General features: G+C 48.8%; 1 protein-coding gene and 1 long non-coding RNA gene across 3 annotated transcripts in view; one reads left to right on the forward strand and one right to left on the reverse strand.

Annotated features, from left to right (window-relative positions):
- LOC116183971 (uncharacterized) overlaps positions 1 to 4,739 on the reverse strand; it is a 72,114-nt gene extending 67,375 nt beyond the window's left edge. For both annotated transcript variants that reach the window (XR_014957416.1, XR_002467101.4), the window contains exons 1-4: positions 4,603 to 4,739; positions 4,145 to 4,501; positions 3,542 to 3,715; positions 72 to 3,361 (exon numbers count right to left, since the gene is read on the reverse strand). This is a non-coding gene — a long non-coding RNA (uncharacterized LOC116183971). The remainder of the gene's footprint in view (positions 1 to 71; positions 3,362 to 3,541; positions 3,716 to 4,144; positions 4,502 to 4,602) is intronic.
- SLITRK3 (SLIT and NTRK like family member 3) lies at positions 2,900 to 15,857 on the forward strand. Its single transcript, XM_085588060.1, has 3 exons — positions 2,900 to 5,945; positions 13,672 to 13,729; positions 14,178 to 15,857. Exon 1 carries the CDS (start codon positions 2,900 to 2,902, stop codon positions 5,735 to 5,737), a length of 2,838 nt encoding a protein of 945 aa, XP_085444186.1. The 3' UTR covers positions 5,738 to 5,945; positions 13,672 to 13,729; positions 14,178 to 15,857.
- The last annotated feature ends 3,242 nt before the right edge of the window (positions 15,858 to 19,099 follow it).

Consider the following 19,099-nt stretch of genomic DNA (forward strand, 5'->3'; position numbering starts at 1 on the left):
ATCTCACCCACCAACTTTCACCCGCTGCGCGCCCCTCCGCGGATCCGCCGCGCCCCGCGCAGCCCCGTTACCTGCGGCGGCTCCCGGGGCGGGCGGGCACCCCTCCGCCTCCGCGCACACGGCGGGAGGATGCGGGAGGCGCCGGTGTCTCCCCGAGGTGTTGGGCTCCGCGGGGAGCTGCGGGATCCCGGCGAGGCTCGGGACGGGCGGGCAGCGCGGAGCGGAGCAGGCGCTGGATGCGGAGCGGGACCCCCTGGCTGCTCCCCGCCGCAGCCCTCGGCTGGCTCTCGCAGGCAGAGCAGCTTTGATTTCCTCCAGACTTGGGCTTTTTGTTCCGTTCCCCCCCACCTTTTTTTTTTTTTTTTTTTTTTTGGAAAGGGGAGTGCGGGGTGAGTGCAAATTCTGCCCCATCCCGGCGGCTTTTTTCCCCTCTCTGATTCTTCTCAGGTTTTTTTCCTCCCTCATCTGCCCGTTTCCCACTTCCCTTCCTCTCCACCAACCAGCCCCCTCCTTCCCTCTTAGAAAAAAAAAAAAAAAAAAGAAAAAGAAAAAAAAAAAAAAAAAAGAAGGAAAAAAAAAAAAGGTTAGGAAAAAAAAACTGTGTAGTCAGGGCTTCCCAAATGCGCGCCCCCGACCTGGAGCCGAGCGCGCCCCCTCCGTTTGTTCCCCTTCTCGGAGCTGATTTTCATGACGTGGAGGAGCCTGATCCGGGGCAGGAGCGGCAGCGCACACACACACACACACACACACACGCACACGCACACGCACACGCACACGCACTCACACCCGCGCGGCCCCGCAGCGCCCCGCACCGCGCACAGCCGCGCACGCAGCGCACCGCGCTCCGCCGCTGCTGCCCGGGGAAGGCGGCGGCGGCGCTGGAGCCTGCAGCAGCCCCTCTCCTCCCTCCTCCATTGAGTGTGCCAAACAGCAGCTCTGCATCCTAAAAAGGATCATTGAGGGGCTCATTGCATTCCCAGCACGTTTCAGGCTTGCTTCTTTTTTTTTTTTTTTTCCTCTCTCCTTTTTTTTTTTTTTTCCTTTTTTTTTTTTTTCCTTTTGCCTCAGCTTCAGCAGGAGTAGAGAGAGAGGGAGAGAGAGCCACAGAGAGGGAGAGGCAGAGACAAACCAGCAATCTTTAAACTCGAGCTTTCTTTTTTTTCCCCTTCCTTTCTTTTGCCTTTTTTTTATTTTTATTTTTATTTTTTTTTTTTTTGGTAACGATGTGCTAAAATCTCTCCTGCAAACCGGTAAGTACAACCTTTCTGGATCCTTTTGTTTCCGCCTAGGGTCAAAGACACCCCCCTCTTCCAAAAAGAAGATATAATAATCCTCTTTATTTATTTTTTTTATTTTTATTAGAGCCCTTGCAGAAGAGAACTTAAGTGGCTAATATTTTGCAAAGGAGACAGAGAGATTGATACTGCAATATAGCTCTCGTCTCTCTCCCTTCTCCCCAATTAGATGCTGGTTTTAATTGCAGAGGGTATTTCTCTTTTCGTGCTTTCAACCATCTCCTCTTTCCCACAGGGGAGGGTTTCATTTGCAAGTTGATCCTAAGGATTTCTGTTCCTCTGGCATTTCTCTCCCCTAAATGCATCTTTCTGCTCTTAAGTTTACGGATTGGGGGCAATTTTTTCTAGTTCTTGCACGAGGAAGGCAAAAAGGACCTTTTTATTGGGAGATTGAGACTAAAAGCAATGATCGCTCCGAATCATTCTAATGGGCATTTCAGGGATTCAAGGAAGGCTGCATCACCACCGGTATTATCCCCATCCTTAGCGTTTCCCTGTGCCCATACATTTAAAATATCTGGTGAAAGGAAGGGTGAAACCATATGTTGAAGGAGCTGCATCTCATTAGGGCAGTGTTATTTTCATCTGATTGGAGAAGAATGGTGTCTTCATTCGGAATCGTGTATAGTAGGATAGAGAATTTATCGGCTGGTAAGTGTCAAGGTATTTTTTTTCTTCCAGTTTCAGCTTTTAAACCGGGTGTCTTGCTTGCTCCTGGGGGCACAAAATGCCCTAATCCAAGGCAGGCTGAGCGTTTCAATCCTAGGTGCCTCTTCAGCTGTCACTTCCCTTTAGATCTGCTGATCGCATGGGCATGTGCTTTAGAAAGATTAATCATCTCTAAATGCTTTAATCAGCTAAAATGACTAATATGTGGTGTGTATTTATCTGATAATATACCAGTTGCATCAATTCACCGTCGCTTTTTGCGAGGGGAAGATTTCCTTCCCGAGCAGGGTCGTTAACCATTTACTCGGGTAAAGATGCTGTGGGGATTTCTGAGGGGAACCGTTCTGCCAGGGACAGCAGCAAAGCTCGCACATTCCCTGGAACTCGCGTGTGGAATCTATCGAGCCGGGAGGGAGGGAGATGCGAGGGTGGAGGTTCAATAACTTTGGGAGTTTGCATGGATGAAGGATGTGGTGCGACACCGGAGCAATGTGCCCACACTCGGTGTGATTCCCCCCCTGGAGTCGAGGCAGGCTGTGATGGCTCCCGGGCTAAAACTGCACCCGGGGAGGAGATCCGGGCAGTTCCGAAGCCTGGGAAATGTGGAGAGACGCAACACGTTCGGTGTGCTCGTGGTGCCGTGTGGGGCTGCATGTGCTGTCCTCTTTATAGGTGGCATTTACCACGGGGAGGGGAGCAAGGCAGGCTGCTATCGCGTGATGGAGCCCTCTAAAATCTCTCAAGTATAAATCAGGGCAAGGCTCGCCCAGCCGACACCCCTGGAGTTGGTTGGGAACGTCTGCCCAACAACTGCTGAACTTTCCAGGAGCCCGACATGAGTCCAGCAGGTAGGGGCTTAGGAAAAGGAGAGGGGCAAGGCAGAAATACTGAAATCTGTGTTTCTCTTCCCGTTGCAGTTTTGTAAATGTCAACAAATGATGAAACCTTCCACGGCAGAGACGCTTCATAAAGGAAGGATGTTGTGGATAATTCTCCTAAGCACAATTGCCCTAGCATGGACTACACCTATTCCCTTGATAGAGGACTCGGAGGAACTGGATGAGCCTTGCTTTGATCCATGTTACTGTGAAGTGAAGGAAAGCCTTTTCCATATACATTGTGACAACAAGGGATTTATAAATATTAGTCAGATAACAGAGTCGTGGTCGAGACCTTTTAAACTTTATCTGCAGAGGAATTCCATGAGGAAATTGTACACCAACAGTTTTCTTCACTTGAACAATGCTGTATCTATTAACCTTGGGAACAATGCACTGCAGGACATTCAGACGGGGGCTTTTAACGGGCTCCGAGTTCTGAAGAGGTTGTATTTGCACGAAAACAAATTGGACATTTTCAGGAACGACACTTTCCTGGGTTTGGAAAGTCTGGAATATCTGCAGGCAGATTACAATGTCATTAAACGGATTGAAAGCGGGGCATTTCGAAACCTAAGTAAATTGAGGGTCCTTATCCTAAATGACAATCTTATCCCCATGCTTCCCACCAATTTATTTAAGTCTGTGTCCTTAACCCACTTGGACTTGCGGGGGAACCGCCTCAAAGTCCTTTCGTACCGCGGGATGTTGGACCACATTGGCAGGAGCCTGATGGAGATCCAGCTGGAGGAGAACCCGTGGAACTGTACGTGCGAGATTGTGCAGCTCAAGAGCTGGCTGGAGCGCATCCCCTACACCGCTCTGGTGGGGGACATCACCTGCGAGACCCCCTTCCACTTCCACGGGAAGGACCTGCGGGAAATCAAGAGAAGCAAGCTCTGCCCCATGCTGTCCGACTCCGAGGTGGAAGCCAGCCTGGGCATCCCTCAGCTGTCCTCCAGCAAGGAGAACGCGTGGCCTACGAAGCCTTCCTCCATGCTGTCCTCCTTCCATTTCACCGCTTCCTCTGTTGAGTACAAAACGTCCAACAAGCAGCCCAAGCCCACCAAGCAGCCCAGGGCGCCCCGGCCTCCCCCGACCCCCCGTGGCCTGTACCCCGGGCCCAACCAACCGCCCGTGGCTGCCTACCAGACCCGGCCCCCCATCCCCATCATCTGCCCCACCGGCTGCTCTTGCAGTTTGCACATCAACGACCTGGGCCTGACGGTCAACTGCAAGGAGCGGGGATTCCACAACATCTCCGAGCTCCTGCCCAGGCCCTTGAACGCCAAGAAGCTGTACCTGAGCGGGAATTTGATCCAGAAAATCTACCGCTCCGATTTCTGGAATTTTTCCTCCTTGGATCTCTTACACCTGGGGAACAACCGGATCTCCTACGTGCAGGACGGGGCGTTCATCAACCTGCCGAACCTCAAGAGCCTGTACCTGAACGGGAACGACATCGAGCGGCTCACCCCGGGCATGTTCCGGGGCCTGCAGAGTTTGCATTACCTGTACTTCGAGTACAACCTGATCAGGGAAATCCAGCCGGCGGCCTTCAGCCTCATGCCCAACCTGAAGCTCCTCTTCCTCAACGACAACCTGCTCCGCACGCTGCCCACCGACGCCTTCGCCGGCACCTCCCTGGCGCGCCTCAACCTGCGCAACAACCACTTCTTGGCGCTGCCGGTGGCCGGGGTGCTGGAGCACCTGCACGCCATCGTGCAGATCGACCTGAAGCTCAACCCCTGGGACTGCACCTGCGAGCTGGTGCCGCTGAAGCAGTGGCTGGAGGCGCTCAGCTCCGTCAGCGTGGTGGGCGAGGTGCTGTGCGCCAGCCCCGAGCCGCTGGCCCGCCGCGACCTGCGCTCGCTGGAGCTGGCCGCGCTGTGCCCCGCCGCGCTGCGCCCCGCCGCCGCCGCCGCCGCCGCCTCGCCGCCCGCCGCCGCCCCGCCGCCGCCCGCCGCCACCGGCGCGGCCGCCTACGAGCTGCCCCCGGCCGCCGCGGCCGCGGCCGTGCCGCTCTCCGTGCTCATCCTCAGCCTCCTCGTCCTCTTCTTCTCCGCCGTGCTGGTGGCCGCCGGACTCTTCGCCTTCGTGCTGCGCCGCCGCCGGAGGAAGCTGCCGTTCCGCGGCCCGCGGGCGGAGGCGGCGGACCTGGGCGCGGTGCCGCTGCGCTGCCCGCGCCTCTTCCCCGAGGGCGGCGGCGGCGGCGGCGGCGGCGGCGGCGGGGGCGGCCCCGGGGAGCGGTCCCCGGAGAAGGCGCCCCCGGCGGGCCACGTCTACGACTACATCCCGCACCCGGTGACCCAGATGTGCAACAACCCCATCTACAAGCCGCGGGAGGAAGAAGAGGCGGCGGGCGGCGGCGGCGGCGAGGCGGCCGAGCTGCTGCGGGGCGGCGGCGAGCGCGGCTTCGCCCACCCCGCCGCCCCCGCCGCCGCGCCGGAGCCGGTCAGCAGCTACCGCACCTTGCTGGAGAAGGAGCAGGAGTGGAGCCTGGCCGTGTCCAGCTCGCAGCTCAACACCATCGTGGCCGTGCACCCCCAGCACCCCGCGGGCGGAGGGCTGGCGGCGGGCGCGCTCGGGGCGGCGGCGGCGGCGGCGGGGGGAGCCCCGCGGGACCGCGACCGCCCGCCGCCCTGCGCCGTGGGCTTCGTGGACTGCCTGTACGGCACCGTGCCCAAGCTGAAGGAGCTGCACGTCCACCCCCCCGGCATGCAATACCCGGACCTGCAGCAGGACGCCAGGCTGAAGGAGACCCTGCTCTTCGCGGCCGGCAAGGGCTTCCCGGACCACCAAACCCCCACAAGCGAATACCTCGAGTTAAGGGCCAAACTCCAAACCAAGCCGGATTACCTCGAAGTCCTGGAGAAGACCACGTACCGGTTCTGACCGCCGCCCCGCCGCCCGCCCGGCCCCGCCGCCCGCGAGCAGAGGATCCAGCTGTGCGCTCTGCCCCGCCAGATGTGCGCGCTGCGGGGCAGGGCCCTTCTCAGATCAGTAATCGACGAAGTGCCTTCGCAGACTTTTGCCAGCAGATGTTAATCAATCATTATTTTTTTATACTGAAACTGAGACTTTGACTGTGCCATGTCTAAAGGTATATTATTATTATTATTATATTATTATTATTATTATCGGGGATCTTTGTATTGATCCTGATTAAGTAAATTCTATGTGTGTCTCTTTCTCTCTTTTTTCTTTTCCCTTTTAGTTTCTTTATTGTTGTTGTTTGTTTTGTTCGTTGGCTCTTTTTTTTTTTTTCTCCCCTTTTTTATTTATTTTTTTTTCCGTTGGCAGTAGACTTCCTTGATATTTTCCCTTGGAGGGGAGGGGGAGGGAAGATGGCATTTTCTTGGCCTGCTTTCTTCTTGCCCATCATGGCACAGATTCTGTACATTTATTTAACAGAGAGAGAGAGAAAAAAAAAATAATAATGCAAAGAAGCAAACGAGCGCAGTTTGCTGCATGCCTGGAAACTGCAAGAGGGAAGGGAGGGGAGGGTCTTGCTCGAATGTCTCACTCTTGTCTCCCTCCCTCCCTCGCACGCACACTCCTCGCCCTCACCCTCCTCGCACCCCTCGCCAGCCCAGCCCCGCCAGGGGGGCTCGGGGGTCGCGGGGGGATCCCGGGGGCAGCCCCGGGGGCTGGGGGAAGCCACCCGGAGCCGAGCAGCCCAAAGGATGTCACCACGTGGCGCACACACCTAGGGGGATGCTCAGTGACACTTCATCATGACGCCATGGTTTTTTGGAGGACATCCGCACTTTCCTAATAAAAGCGACATGCAAATATGCAGAGAAAAAGAGGAGAAAAAAAAAAAAAAACAACCAAAAGCTAATGGGCACCTCTCACTAACAGCTTTGTAGGAAGCACTTTTAATGTTTTCTCTCATGCACCCATACACGCACACACGCACACACACACAAAGGTACAACAATGTGCATATATTTATTCTGTAATTTCAAGTGAATATAAATTGTAAAGGTAATGTTAAATCATTGTACAGTGATGCGTCTGGTATAGCTTTCCTAATAAAACGTTTTGAAAAAAATTGCAGATATATATATATATATATAGACCCCCAAATATATATATATATATAGGAATACAAAGCTTGAACCTGAAACTTCAGCTTCCTCCACAGAGATTTCCTTCCCCCCCATAACCTTGAACGCTATTTTATTAATAACAGTTCAATGCACTGTGATGTTAACAGAGAAAAAACCCTGTACAGCGTGTCTTGCCAAGATACCACCCGAGACTGTCACAAATCCGATTTGCGATCTGTATCCCTGCCGCACTGTCCTGACAGTTAAAAATATCGGGAAAATTGGGAGCGCATCCCTCCGGAGCGCTGGTTCCCGGCCTGCTGGAGGCACCGGGAGGCATCGCAGGGATGCTGCCGGTGCTGGCAGCGGGATGAGCACTTAGAGAGCTCCCACCCCTCCGGAGCGGGGATTTTAACCGCATTTCCAGTTTGGAATGCAAATAAAAAAACAAGCATCCCAGCGGCCGCGCCGCGCTTCTCCCACTCCCTCCGCAACCGGAGGGAGACCAAAGGCCATGGGATTCCATGGGATTCCATGGGATTCCATGGGATTCCATGGGATTTCCCTGCCCGGGCGGGTCCCGGTTGGTATCTTGTCCGCGTTGGTGTCCGGTCCCCGGCGGTGTCCCCCTGTCCCTCTCTGTCCCTCTGTCCCGCTCTGTCCGTCTGTCCCGGTTCTGTCCATCTGTCCCGTCTCTGTCCCGGCTCTGTCCCGGTTCTGTCTGTCTGTCCCGGCTCTGTCCCGGCTCTGTCCCGGTTCTGTCCCGGTTCTGTCCATCTGTCCCTCTCTGTCCCGGTTCTGTCCCGCTGTCCCTCTCTGTCCCGGTTCTGTCCCGGTTCTGTCCATCTGTCCCTCTCTGTCCCGGTTCTGTCCCGCTGTCCCTCTCTGTCCCGGTTCTGTCCCGGTTCTGTCCCGGTTCTGTCCATCTGTCCCTCTCTGTCCCGGTTCTGTCTGTCTGTCCCGGCTCTGTCCCGTCTCTGTCCCGGTTCTGTCCCGGTTCTGTCTGTCTGTCCCGGCTCTGTCCCGGCTCTGTCCTGGCTCTGTCCCGGCTCTGTCCCGGTTCTGTCTGTCTGTCCCGTCTCTGTCCCGTCTCTGTCCTGGTTCTGTCTGTCTGTCCCGTCTCTGTCCCGTCTCTGTCCCGGTTCTGTCCCGGTTCTGTCTGTCTGTCCCGGCTCTGTCCCGGTTCTGTCCCGGCTCTGTCCCTCTCTGTCCCTCTCTGTCCCGGCTCTGTCCCGGTTCTGTCCCGGCTCTGTCCCGGTTCTATCCCGGCTCTGTCCCGGTTCTGTCCCGGCTCTGTCCCGCTGTCCCGGCTCGGTCCCGCTGTCCCGGGCGCGGAGCGCGGCCCCTCTCGGCCGCCAGGTGGCGCCGCAGCCCCAGCGCTGAGGCGGCGGCGGGGCCGGTGCGCCCGGGCTCGGTGCCGGGATCGATCCCGGGATTGATCCGGGACCCGATCCGGGATTCCATCCCGGGCCCGATCCCGGATTCCATCCCGGGCCCGCTCCCGGCCTGGAGCCGCTCCCTGTCCCCGTCCGCCGCTCAGAATGCACCTGCCTTGAGAGCCCCAGAGAATGGGGCTTATCCAGAAATCCCAAGGCGCCCTTCCCTCAGACCATTTGCTGAGCAGCCGGCAGGGTGAATTGAGGTTATTCCCCCAAAAGTGCTGCTGGGAGCGCTCCTGCCGATGGGAGCGGGGTCTGTCACCTCCTGGTGACATTGGTCACCTCTTGGTCACATCGCCGAGGTGCCCCTGCCCACCACCTGCCCTCTTTCCTTGGGGAACAGCCCCTCACAATGCGTTCTCACAGAAATAAACCCATAAATGATTGTTGTCCCCACAAAGTTGCTATGTACAGCTCCGGGCAGGATGCTCGTGGCGAGCTTTTCTCTCTTGGAGGTTCATTTCCCCAGCCTTGGTAGCAGCCGTGTGTGTCTGGAGAAGGTGGGACAGCTCCGAGCCTCTGTGACTCTGGCATCACCCTCCATGCCGGCAGTAAAAATATTGCACATTGCAATTTGCTCTGTTGAGTCGAGATTGTGTTTCCTCACTGCTGCCTTCAGCTCTGACCCGTTGGGGTTTGCTCATTTGTTTGTTTTGTTGAGTTTTTAATAGATAGTGGAAGAGCATGCACGTGCTAAGAGTATTAAACATGCGAGTGCAAAGGCCAGATCCTTCTTGCCATAATTGTAATAATTACATTGATAAGCCTACATGCAAGTGATGCGTGGAGCTGTATAAATCAGGTTAAAGTACAACCCCCAGTGAGAGTGGTGCTGTATACATTTGGCAATGTCCTCAAAACCCCAAGTGTTCATACTTGTATCCAAATAGAGTAAAGCCGGTTGCAAATAATGTTTATATTTTAATTAAACTGCAGAAAGGCAAGAGAATTTCATCCTTACTATTGGCAGTAATCTCACCCATGGACAGTGAGCAGATCTATTTATTCAGTGGAAATAAATTTGTTCTATGAGAATGGAATTTTGTATTAAAAGAGATAATTTTTGGCTTACGTTGAGTTATTTTTCTTTCCTTGCGTAGGAAACTTCCTTTTCCTTGTGAACTGAGATGATTTGGGGATGATTTGCTCTGGAAGTGTTGACAATGTCTAAGTGTGATGTCTAAAGGGTGTTTTGATGACTTTTATTTTGCTTTTTCATTGTGTTGAGCTGAGGCTGAGTGGGTAGCAGCATTCCTTTCCCACTGGAGGAAAGAAAAGTGGATCCATCATCTCTGACCTGCAGTGGGTGACACTTTGCATGCTCCAACCCAGATTCCTCCTAATTAATAGGGAGTATTAATGATAATTCTGTCTTTGTCAGCAGTAGCATTGGTAGCATTAATGCTACTGGGAAGGAATCAAATAAAGTCAAATGATCTGCAGTTGAATTAGAGCTGTTTGATGGGATACAATGTGAAATAAATATTTTATTTTAGCTGATTTCATGGTTGTACAAGTACCTGGTGTCAGCCTGAGCAGCTCAGCCTGTGGTAGTAAAACCTGCAGCAAGTGTTTGGTTTATTCCCTCACTGACCATTGAAATTTTTCCTACAGGTGGAAAAGGTAAGCCAGGTAAGCCAGGTAAGCCCCGGTGCCAGCCAACAACTGCACACAGGGAAATGGAAAGGATGATCCTGGTGCTCAATTGTTGGTGCTTTTTGTGTTTTCTGGACATTGTCATTGATGTCACCATCACATTGTACCCTAGTTTAAAAATTCCTTTGGAAATGGCTTCATGGATCTCTTGAGTGTATCAACAGGGATAGAACGATGTCAAAAGTTATGGGATGAGTAATAATCTGAATTATGGAAAGCCTGTTGCCTACTGCTGTGATTAGAGTGTTACTGGAGAGTGAGAATCTCATTCCTTAGGAGATTCAGCGAGCATGAGTTAAGCTGTGGTGGCTCCAGATTTTGTCAGAGACTTTCCAGACAAAACCACCTTTGAGTGTGGCAGCACAGCTGATTTGGTTTTAAACCAGAAATATCTGGGTTTGTCCAGCTTGTGTTCTCTGGGAGAACTTTGAGAGCACCAGAAGGGAAAGGTCTCTCCAAAATGTGAGGCTGCTCTTCTGAAGTACTTGGGTGTGCAAAGTGCTTGATGATCTCTGTGCTGCTTCCACTTGCTTCCAGCACCCACTCCACACCAAGAAGATGCCACGCTTGGGGTTGAGGTTTAACAGAAATGTTCACGTGAAGAGCAGCGTGTAGAAATGTAGAATTTGGCCCTAAGTGTGGGAGTTCATTGCTCAGGACATTTCTTTACCACGGGTGTGACTCCTGGCAGCGCTCCCACCACTCCAGGGTGAACTTGTTCCAGGATTGCCATTCATCCAAAGGCACTGGCTTTTACAACGTGGATTTATGGACACGGGGAAATCAGCCTGCTGTGTGCTGCATATTCCTATTTTCTGAGTTTTTCCGAGGCTTGGTTTTCAATCTGCAGCTGAGGTTCTCCGTGAATTTATGTCTGTATGTATTTGCGTGCACACAATTATGTATTTATACTGTACACAGTACCACACAGTTTTTCTCCATGGAAGAAATGCAAATTTACCCAGGATGTAGCTCACAACAGCTCTTTGTGAAAAAATTCCTATTTTTTAATTCTGATATGAATGGAAATATTTTTTTCCAGTTCTTGAAATATTTCTGGTTTGATTGGGCAGTGGAAGAATTGGAATGTGCTTGGAAAGAACCCTTGAGTGGGAATAAGTAGAGGCCCAGTTCTGTTCCCTTGGAATCCAATGTTGAAACCCCATTATGCTCAGTTTTAGTCAACAGACTTGAATGAAGAGCAAAATCTGATCTCAGAAAATTACAACATCTATTAAGTGGATTCAAGTATTTTGAGACAAGTACTCCATGGGACTGTTTCAGAATAAAATTAGTAATGGTACAGAGAAAATGGGTTTGCCATCAATTCAATAATTCTCTGATTGACCTCACTCACAAATTAACCAAACAATCTTTAAGGCTTTTGATTTGAAAGACAAATTTGTTTAGCTCAAATGTCATTGGTGACCAACTAGCCAAGATTACTAATGCAACAATTGCAAATTATTTAGAAATACTTTGTTAGTATTATCTTTTTCTTTGGGAGCAAGGATATGAAGGTCCCTTCCAACCCAGGGAATCTGTATTTCTGTGACTGACAGGCACTGAAAACTGTGTTTCCTAGAACTTCTTTAAAATGTCTTTTCCTTGTTCCTTACAGTTTTCCAGTTGTAAAATTCTGTCATTATCTCATTTTTGTTCAGGTTTTTGGGGCAGTTTGGCAGATTTCTATGAAAGCATTGACTTTGCTCAGAGAGCAAAGCACAGAGTTCCCCAGGAGGCTGCTGGGGTGACACTTGCAGGTTATTTTTGATCCCTGTGGAAGTGTTTGGAAACACTTCCCTGTGGTGGCATTTTCTCTGCTAAATTGGTCAGTAATTTGGTTTTTCTCAGGATAGTGTCAGATGGATCATTTTTGTTGGAAAATGAGAGGAAAAGGCTCAAAGAGCAGAGCTGCAGGAATGCTGGGTGGTCTCTGTAGGGTGGGTGGTGCATCAATCCCGATATTTCTGAATGTTAAGGCTGTGGATCTGAAGTGTGGGGTTTATTTTAATTAGAGGTGTGGACATGCAATACTCAGCTTTAGGGTGCCTTAAACAGAAGAACAGAGGGCAGAGCAAATATGAAATATTCATGACCAAGTCCTATGTACTGTGTCCTGAATCTTTAATGTCCATTTACTTTTCCTAACATCTTTATTTTTCCACTAGAACTTTCTAAATCTCTCAAGAATATCCTATACATTCTGTGAATCCTGAAGAGGTATTTCAGGTTAGCCAAGGAATGACTCTCTCTGTACTTGGGAATTCCAACAAATGCCACTGCCTGTGGAGGAATATCCTGCCCATGGCATGTGGCACAGCAATTTGGCTGGTCCTTGGAGCACGGTGCCAGGGAGGGAGGTTCTCTGCAGTGCTCAGATTTTGCAGTAGGGCTCGAATGATTCCAAGCAGGAATTCCTGAATTGTGACAAATCACTTTTTTGGAATGGGAAAGAACTTCATTTGTGCTGCTGCTTCTGGTGGCACTGCCATCCCTGCTGGTGGTGGTGGCACCCAGCACCATTCCTGAGGAGGGGCTCCTGCGACAGGTACTCTAAAAACCAACCAAACAACCAAAAAAATAAAGCTGAAGAAGAATTTGGGCCTTTTTGTCCTACAGGAACCTTAGCTGAAGTTAATGACATTCTCCAAATGTTATAGTGGCATTAATATGCTGTTTATGAGGGTTTTATGCATTTTTTTTTTCTTGCTTTCCTTTGCTGTTCCAGAGACAGTAGATGGGTTACACCTTACAGAATTACAGGAATGTATTTGTTGATCATTTTTTCAGGCTGTACTTGTTTAAAACTAAGTCAGTCCCAACTGTAACTGTCCTAAACTGAGTTTTATAGAAAGATACATAAACCTTTGGTTCTCTGCTTGGTCTCTAAATTATTTTATGTGTTTCAATATATATATAAAATGTCCATTATCTAAATAACCCTTGAACCAAAGTCTGTCTTTGAACTTTGGAGGCTTTGGCTTTGCAAATCAGAGCTAATTAATGGGTTGGATTGTCGGTTTGTTGGTTTGTTTATTTTTTGTTTGTTTGTTTGTTTGTTTGTTTTGTTCTGTGATTGTTCAGTTTGATTTTATCACTGGTATGACCAGAGAGAGAGAAACATAGCAGTGTGAAAATTCTCATAACAGGACTTCCATTATTGTGCTTCTTTTCTTTGGAGAGTGAAGGAGCTCTGCTCCAAAGGGTGTAGGAACTGCTGCTCAGAGCTGAAATATCTTCACTCTGCTGTGCCCTGGCAGTGCCCAGCACGGTCTGGCTCAAAGGCAAATGCTAGAAATGCCAATTAGTGAGATTTCAGTGTTGGATGGGCCAGCCAAGCTGCTCCACCCGACAAATCCAGTCCTTGTGGTCCTGCACCACTGGAGACACCAGGTCTGTGTGTGCTGGGAGCACTGAGAAAATTCACATTGTGCTGCTTTGGTGAAAAATGAGCTTTACAAAAATCAGGCATCGGTAATGGACGCTGGCCAGTTAAGTTTGCCTGTCTTTTTTAGGGAGCACATCCAGGTTTCTCTGGTGCTGTTAAACTGCCATGCAAGGGCAGGACTGACCAGCTGTCCCCAAAGCACTGCTGGAATAAATCTGTAGCTAAATGCATTCTTCTTAATCAGAGAGACATTTCCTGTGGCATCACTTCTGTTATGTTTTCTTGCAGTGATCCAAAAGCCTGGCTGCTTTGGAAAGTGGATAGTATTGGCAAGCAAAGAAATATGGCAAGTAAAAAGTCTTTTTTAGATCCAGTTGATGTCAGTGTTTTCTTCAAAAAAAAAAGGGCAAGTCACAGCCCTGAGGGGTCCTGAGGAGGAGTCAAGGCACTGATTAAGGCAGAGAGTAATTGTTCAGTCCATGCTTAATTCTCCCCTTCAGTTTTAAACCAATGAAAATCAAATGCCTCTCGCTGGCTTCGACACAGCCAATAACTACATTATATTCCTGTTGCAAACCCTGATTTTAGAGCAGGTAACAAACAGCTCCCACACCCTATTTTTCCTGCTTTTAGCCCAAACTCTCACCAGCCTGCAGGTCACTGGCATCCCCAAAATTTCTTTCACCTGTCTGCATGCACAGATCCTCCTTGGGTTTAGCACCCTGACCCCTCTGTTTGTGCCTGGAGTGGAGACCAGCTGAAAACACAATTCTCTCTGTTGTGTTTTTCTGTAGAGTGGTGTATTGCACCTCGAGACCTCCCTGTGCCCCGCCTGGAGTGCCCTCAGCTCGCTGGCAGCCTGGCCAGCTTGGCCGTGGTGATGTCCCAGGTTTTGCCAACCAGAGTTTGTCCAAGCCTTCAGAGCACAAAGCCCTGGTGAGAAGGATCTCTAACAGGTACGCATCAGGGAGAAGGAGGAGACCTTCCCAAAATTACTTGCTGTCAGCTCCAAGCAGGAGCGAGTGCCTCGTGTGTCACGGAAACGCTGAGTATGTGCTGTGCCTACTGTGTGTATATCTGAGTATGTACCTATAATTACACTATTGAAGTGTAAAATTTGAGCTTTGCAAACTTCTGGGAGGTTCAGGAATGTGGCTTGCTTTGGGCTGTAATTAAAATACAGGCATTTTGGTTTAAAAATAGCTCCTTTCCGACCTACATTCCCGATGTAGGTCAGTGGAGGCACTTTTCAGACATATTAGCATTTTGGACACTTAATCTTAGCAGCATATTGCATCTCCTAGAATAGGTTAGGAGAGGCAAGGCAGGAGGAACTGCTGCATCTCCAGTCACCCAGAGAGGTTGCCAAGTTTCTCAGGCACCAGAGAGGCAGAATAATGAGGATTATATTTAATTCTGGGCTGGAGAGACAACCGTGGGGTGTTGAGCAGAGGCAGCTCGGATCATCTTGGCTCTGTGGGGGAGGGAGAATTTATAACTCTAGCTGGCTCCAAAGCAAGCTGTGTGTGCATTTGCGTGTGTATATATATTTATATATATGTATATACAAATCTGGATGTGTATATAACACCCTGTGTACATATGTATGTATGTATGTATATGCCTACAGTGTACAAAATGTGTATCTATAGAAATGTATACATTTATATGAATTTCTATTTCTCTATATAAATAGTCATGCAACTAGGGGAAATCACATTTCCACGGCGTGACCTTTTCTGTAACACTCCCCCAAAAAGAAGCTGCTTCCATTAATGTCATATTGGCACAAATGACTTAAATTTTCTTTTCTGTTTTGAAAGGAGTGGTGCTTAGTGCCTGAGCACAAGCCTGGAAGGTTTTTACACTTCCAGAGGACTTCCAGTAAATCATGACTTGCTCCAGAGCTGTTCCACATTCGTGAAATAAAGTGGTGGCCAAAATGACTCAGGGCTGGTTTTATAGGCAAAGGAAAGGGGTTGTTGAGTGTGCATTGGAAACCTCTGCCATGTTCTCAGAGTTCTGATGGTGAAATACCTGCACTGCTAATTACTCTGGTTGCTGTTAATTTCCCAGCAACTGGCTTGAACAGGGGAAAAAAAAATCCTGCTCTAAAGTTAAGTTATCTGAAGTTTGATTATGTTGCCTCAGTGATGTATGGATTTCCATTTAGGGTCAGGATGCTGGGCTGTAAATCAAGAATTTGAGCTCAGTAAACATCTAGTTTGGGATGTGTCTTTTCTGTTCTGATTGATTTTAAATCATTTCAATTCATCATCAGAACAAGCTATACCTTAATTCATGATAAGCTCAAAGAATTTCTCATTCATATCAGGGTGAATTTTGCACTTGACTTCGATGGGGCTGAACGAGGTCAGAGCGTTTCATTCAGCACTGGCATAAAAAACAATCTTGTAGTTGTGCAACTATTAATTCAAATTGTAATTTTGTAATAAAAGCAGCCTAAAAATGAATTGCTAGTTATGTATTCTATGGTTATAGCACCTTTCTGTGGATGTGTTGGAGCTGGTGTTGGTTTTCATTTTGAGTTGCTGTTCCTAACTCTGAGTTTGGCCCCGAGCAGAGCCAGAAGTGGCTCAGCCTTGGGAATACCAGACCATAAAACGCTGCATTTGAAAGGAAAACCTGGAGAGAACTGATCCCTCAGCATTCCTTGAGCTGTGTGCCCAGGAGTGCTGCCTGATTGCTGAATTGCCACATGCACTGTGCAAATATTCCAAGAGATGTAGGTCATGGGAGCGTGGATTTTTCATGGGGGTTTTGGCTCCCTGTGGCAGAACCCTTGTCTGATCCTGCAGAAAAACCTCCTTGTGCCTCCACCCTGACTGAATATTCCCATTCCTGGTCCTTGGGGCAGGGTGGAAATGTCCTGCTGCCCTTCTGCCATCGTTTGCAAGCTGGGATGTGATTAAGAAAGAAAAAAGGGAGAATGGATTATTCCTTCCTAAGCCCTGCACTTCCTTCAGGAGGAAGACAGACAAACATGAAATCACCGTGGAAATCAAAACAAACACCCAGAACATATGACATTGAGTGAAATGTTTCTCCTGAGCTTCTGGATTGTGCTTTGCCTTATTATTTCATCTGGGGGAAATCAGCAGTTTATGGAAAAGTGCTTCCCAATCTCTTTTGCATAAACGTTACAGTGAAGCTTCTGTGATGTATAGCTGCCTGTTCAAGAAAATGGGTCATTTCCATACAAATGTCATATTTCTATGCAGAAAATATGCTGAATTCATACCCTATCTCCTAGTCAAAGCAATCCCTTTGCTGGTTTTGTGATTTCAGCATATTTTTCTGACTGGAAACAACCAGAAAAGGAGAAGAAAAAATTATTATTTTTTAATTAACTCATGCAGGCCTAATGTCAGACTGAGCACTTGAGTGCAGCATCCCTGGGGCACATACAGGAATATCATCCTCCAATGGTTAATTTCCTTTTTTGAGCAGGGTGAAACACAGAGCTCAGAGAGAGTCTGGAGACTTGGGGAAAGAAGTTTTTCTGATGTCACTGTTAAAGAAGATGCCTGGATGTCCCTGTCCTCAGGGGAGCAGCCTTTCACACAGGAACCCACAGGCTGAGGGCAGCAGGGGAGCGATGAGCTTTGCAAATCTCCTCACACTCTGCAGCAATCTCCTCCTCTCAGGATGAATTTCATGGAAAATGAACCTGAGCTCCTGGCACTGCTGCTCAAAAGAAGCCACAAACCCACCCTGCCTCGGGAAAGTTGAATTTTCCATGCCACTTTATATCTGGAAAAGGAACAGTGGGCTTTAGGATGGGAGTTACAAGCTGAGTGGATGCTAGAGATGGACAGCCAAAGAAATGCTGTGGCCCAAAGCCTGCAGTGCTTGGTGTAAATCCTCAGAGCCCACTGCTCCTGGTGTAAATCCTCAGAGCCTCACTGCTCCTGGTGTAAATCCTCAAACCCCACTCCTGGTGTAAATCCTCAGACCCCTCTTCTGGTGTAAGTCCTCAGAACCCACTGCTCCTGGTGTAAATCCTCAGAGCCCACTGCTCCTGGTAGAAATCCACTGCTCCTGGTGGAAATCCTCAAAGCCCCACTCCTCCTGGTGTAAATCCTCAGAGCCCCACTGCTCCTGCTGTAAATCCACTACTCCTGGTGTAAATCCTCCAAGCCCAGCCCAGCAGTGCTGCTGCCCTGTGCTGCTCAGGTGCCACGAGGTGTTTGCTCCCTGCTGCTGGAGCTTTCCAAGCAGCCATTATTATTCCTTGAAATAATTAAGATGAGTCTGCCCAACTTCTCAGCTCGTGTGAGCTCCAGCCAGCAAAGTCCTCGGGCTGCTTCCCTCTGCCAGAGGCATTTTTCTGCCTCTCACCCATGGGAATGTGAAGAAGTCCCTGCTGTGGGATGGCCTTTGGTGGCACAAGTGTCCCCAGGCCCCTGGACAGGCTGGGAATTCACAAGGGGTTTTCAGGCTCCTGTTCAACCTCTACACCCACCTAAAAGCTGCTCCTGTCCTTGTGTGCTGGGGGAAAAAAAAAATCTCTAAGGAAATCTCCTTTTACTAAATCCTTCTTAAACCAAGTAAAGATATTTCACAGTAATAAGAAGGATAAAGCTCTATAGAACACATTATATTAATAAATCAGCAGGTATTGACCACCTTGTCTGGAGTGTAAGACACAACTGCCAATTTTTCCTCTGACAAAATGCTTTCCTCCTCCTCCCCCTGGGAATCTTTTTGGTGCAGATTCATCCAATTTGGTGAGAAACACTTTGTCCCCAAAGTAGCAAATGGGAAAGGAAAGGGATCCTAAGAGATTTGTGTCTGGAGGAGAGCAAAACATTCCCAGGAAGAGGCCCCACTTACCCTACCTGCAGCTTTGGGGGATTGTGTTGTACCTAAACACCAAGATATTTAAAATTAGAGTTTAACTGGAATTAAACTTCTGTTCCCAATTTCCTATCTCCATGGGGAAGACAGTGAAAATTTCTTTTCTCATAAAAACATTATGAGTATAATACGTGTTACTTGATGTCCAGATCCTCTATTTAATGAAACTTTGCAGATATACAAAAAAGGGGAAATTTTGTTACTGGCATTTCTTTCTATAAGAAAGGTTTTAAGAATTAAGTAAAAATTAAACAAACAAGAAAATACATTATTAATGTAAAAATAATGATTAGCATGCCAAAATAATACACTATGGCATTAAATCACTGACAGATCTGGGTAGAGATGTGTTAGGATGAAGTTCTGAACACTTAAGGCTGTGATTAAGTTCCTGAAGATTTTTCATCTTCAAAAATTCTCCATTGAAAAATGTCTACTTTTAATTGGAAAACAAAATCCTCAGGCTGACTTTTTTTATGAAGATTTGGTAGCTGAAAAAAATGCGACTCCTTGAATGTAACTTCAAACAAAAACCTTTTCAACGCTGTTTTCATCTTAAGAAAAAACCCACATTTTTCATCTGAAGGAAACTCTGTTTTGAAGCCTAGGGAAGCTTTCTGAAAATAATCCTAATTTAGAAGAAAGTATGCTTTTAAAAAAACTTTTTACTCATAGAAAGAGCAATTTTTTTTTTTTTTCCTTCTCTTTTATTACCAATTTTTCTGTGCTTTGGTTTGTGTCAGTTTTGTCTGTAGGGGAAAAATGGCACTGTGGGAAAAAACCCAAGCACACAAAGGTTTTGTTTTTGGACTCAAAAATGTTTTCTAAAAGATAT

The sequence above is a fragment of the Lonchura striata genome, chromosome 9, assembly GCF_050655825.1.
Source record: "Lonchura striata isolate lonStrDom1 chromosome 9, ASM5065582v1, whole genome shotgun sequence".
Lineage (NCBI taxonomy): Eukaryota > Metazoa > Chordata > Aves > Passeriformes > Estrildidae > Lonchura > Lonchura striata.

Coding starts and splice junctions, on each gene's coding strand:
- SLITRK3 (XM_085588060.1), top strand. CDS start 2,900: ATGATGAAACCTTCCACGGCAGAGACGCTTCATAAAGGAAGGATGTTG.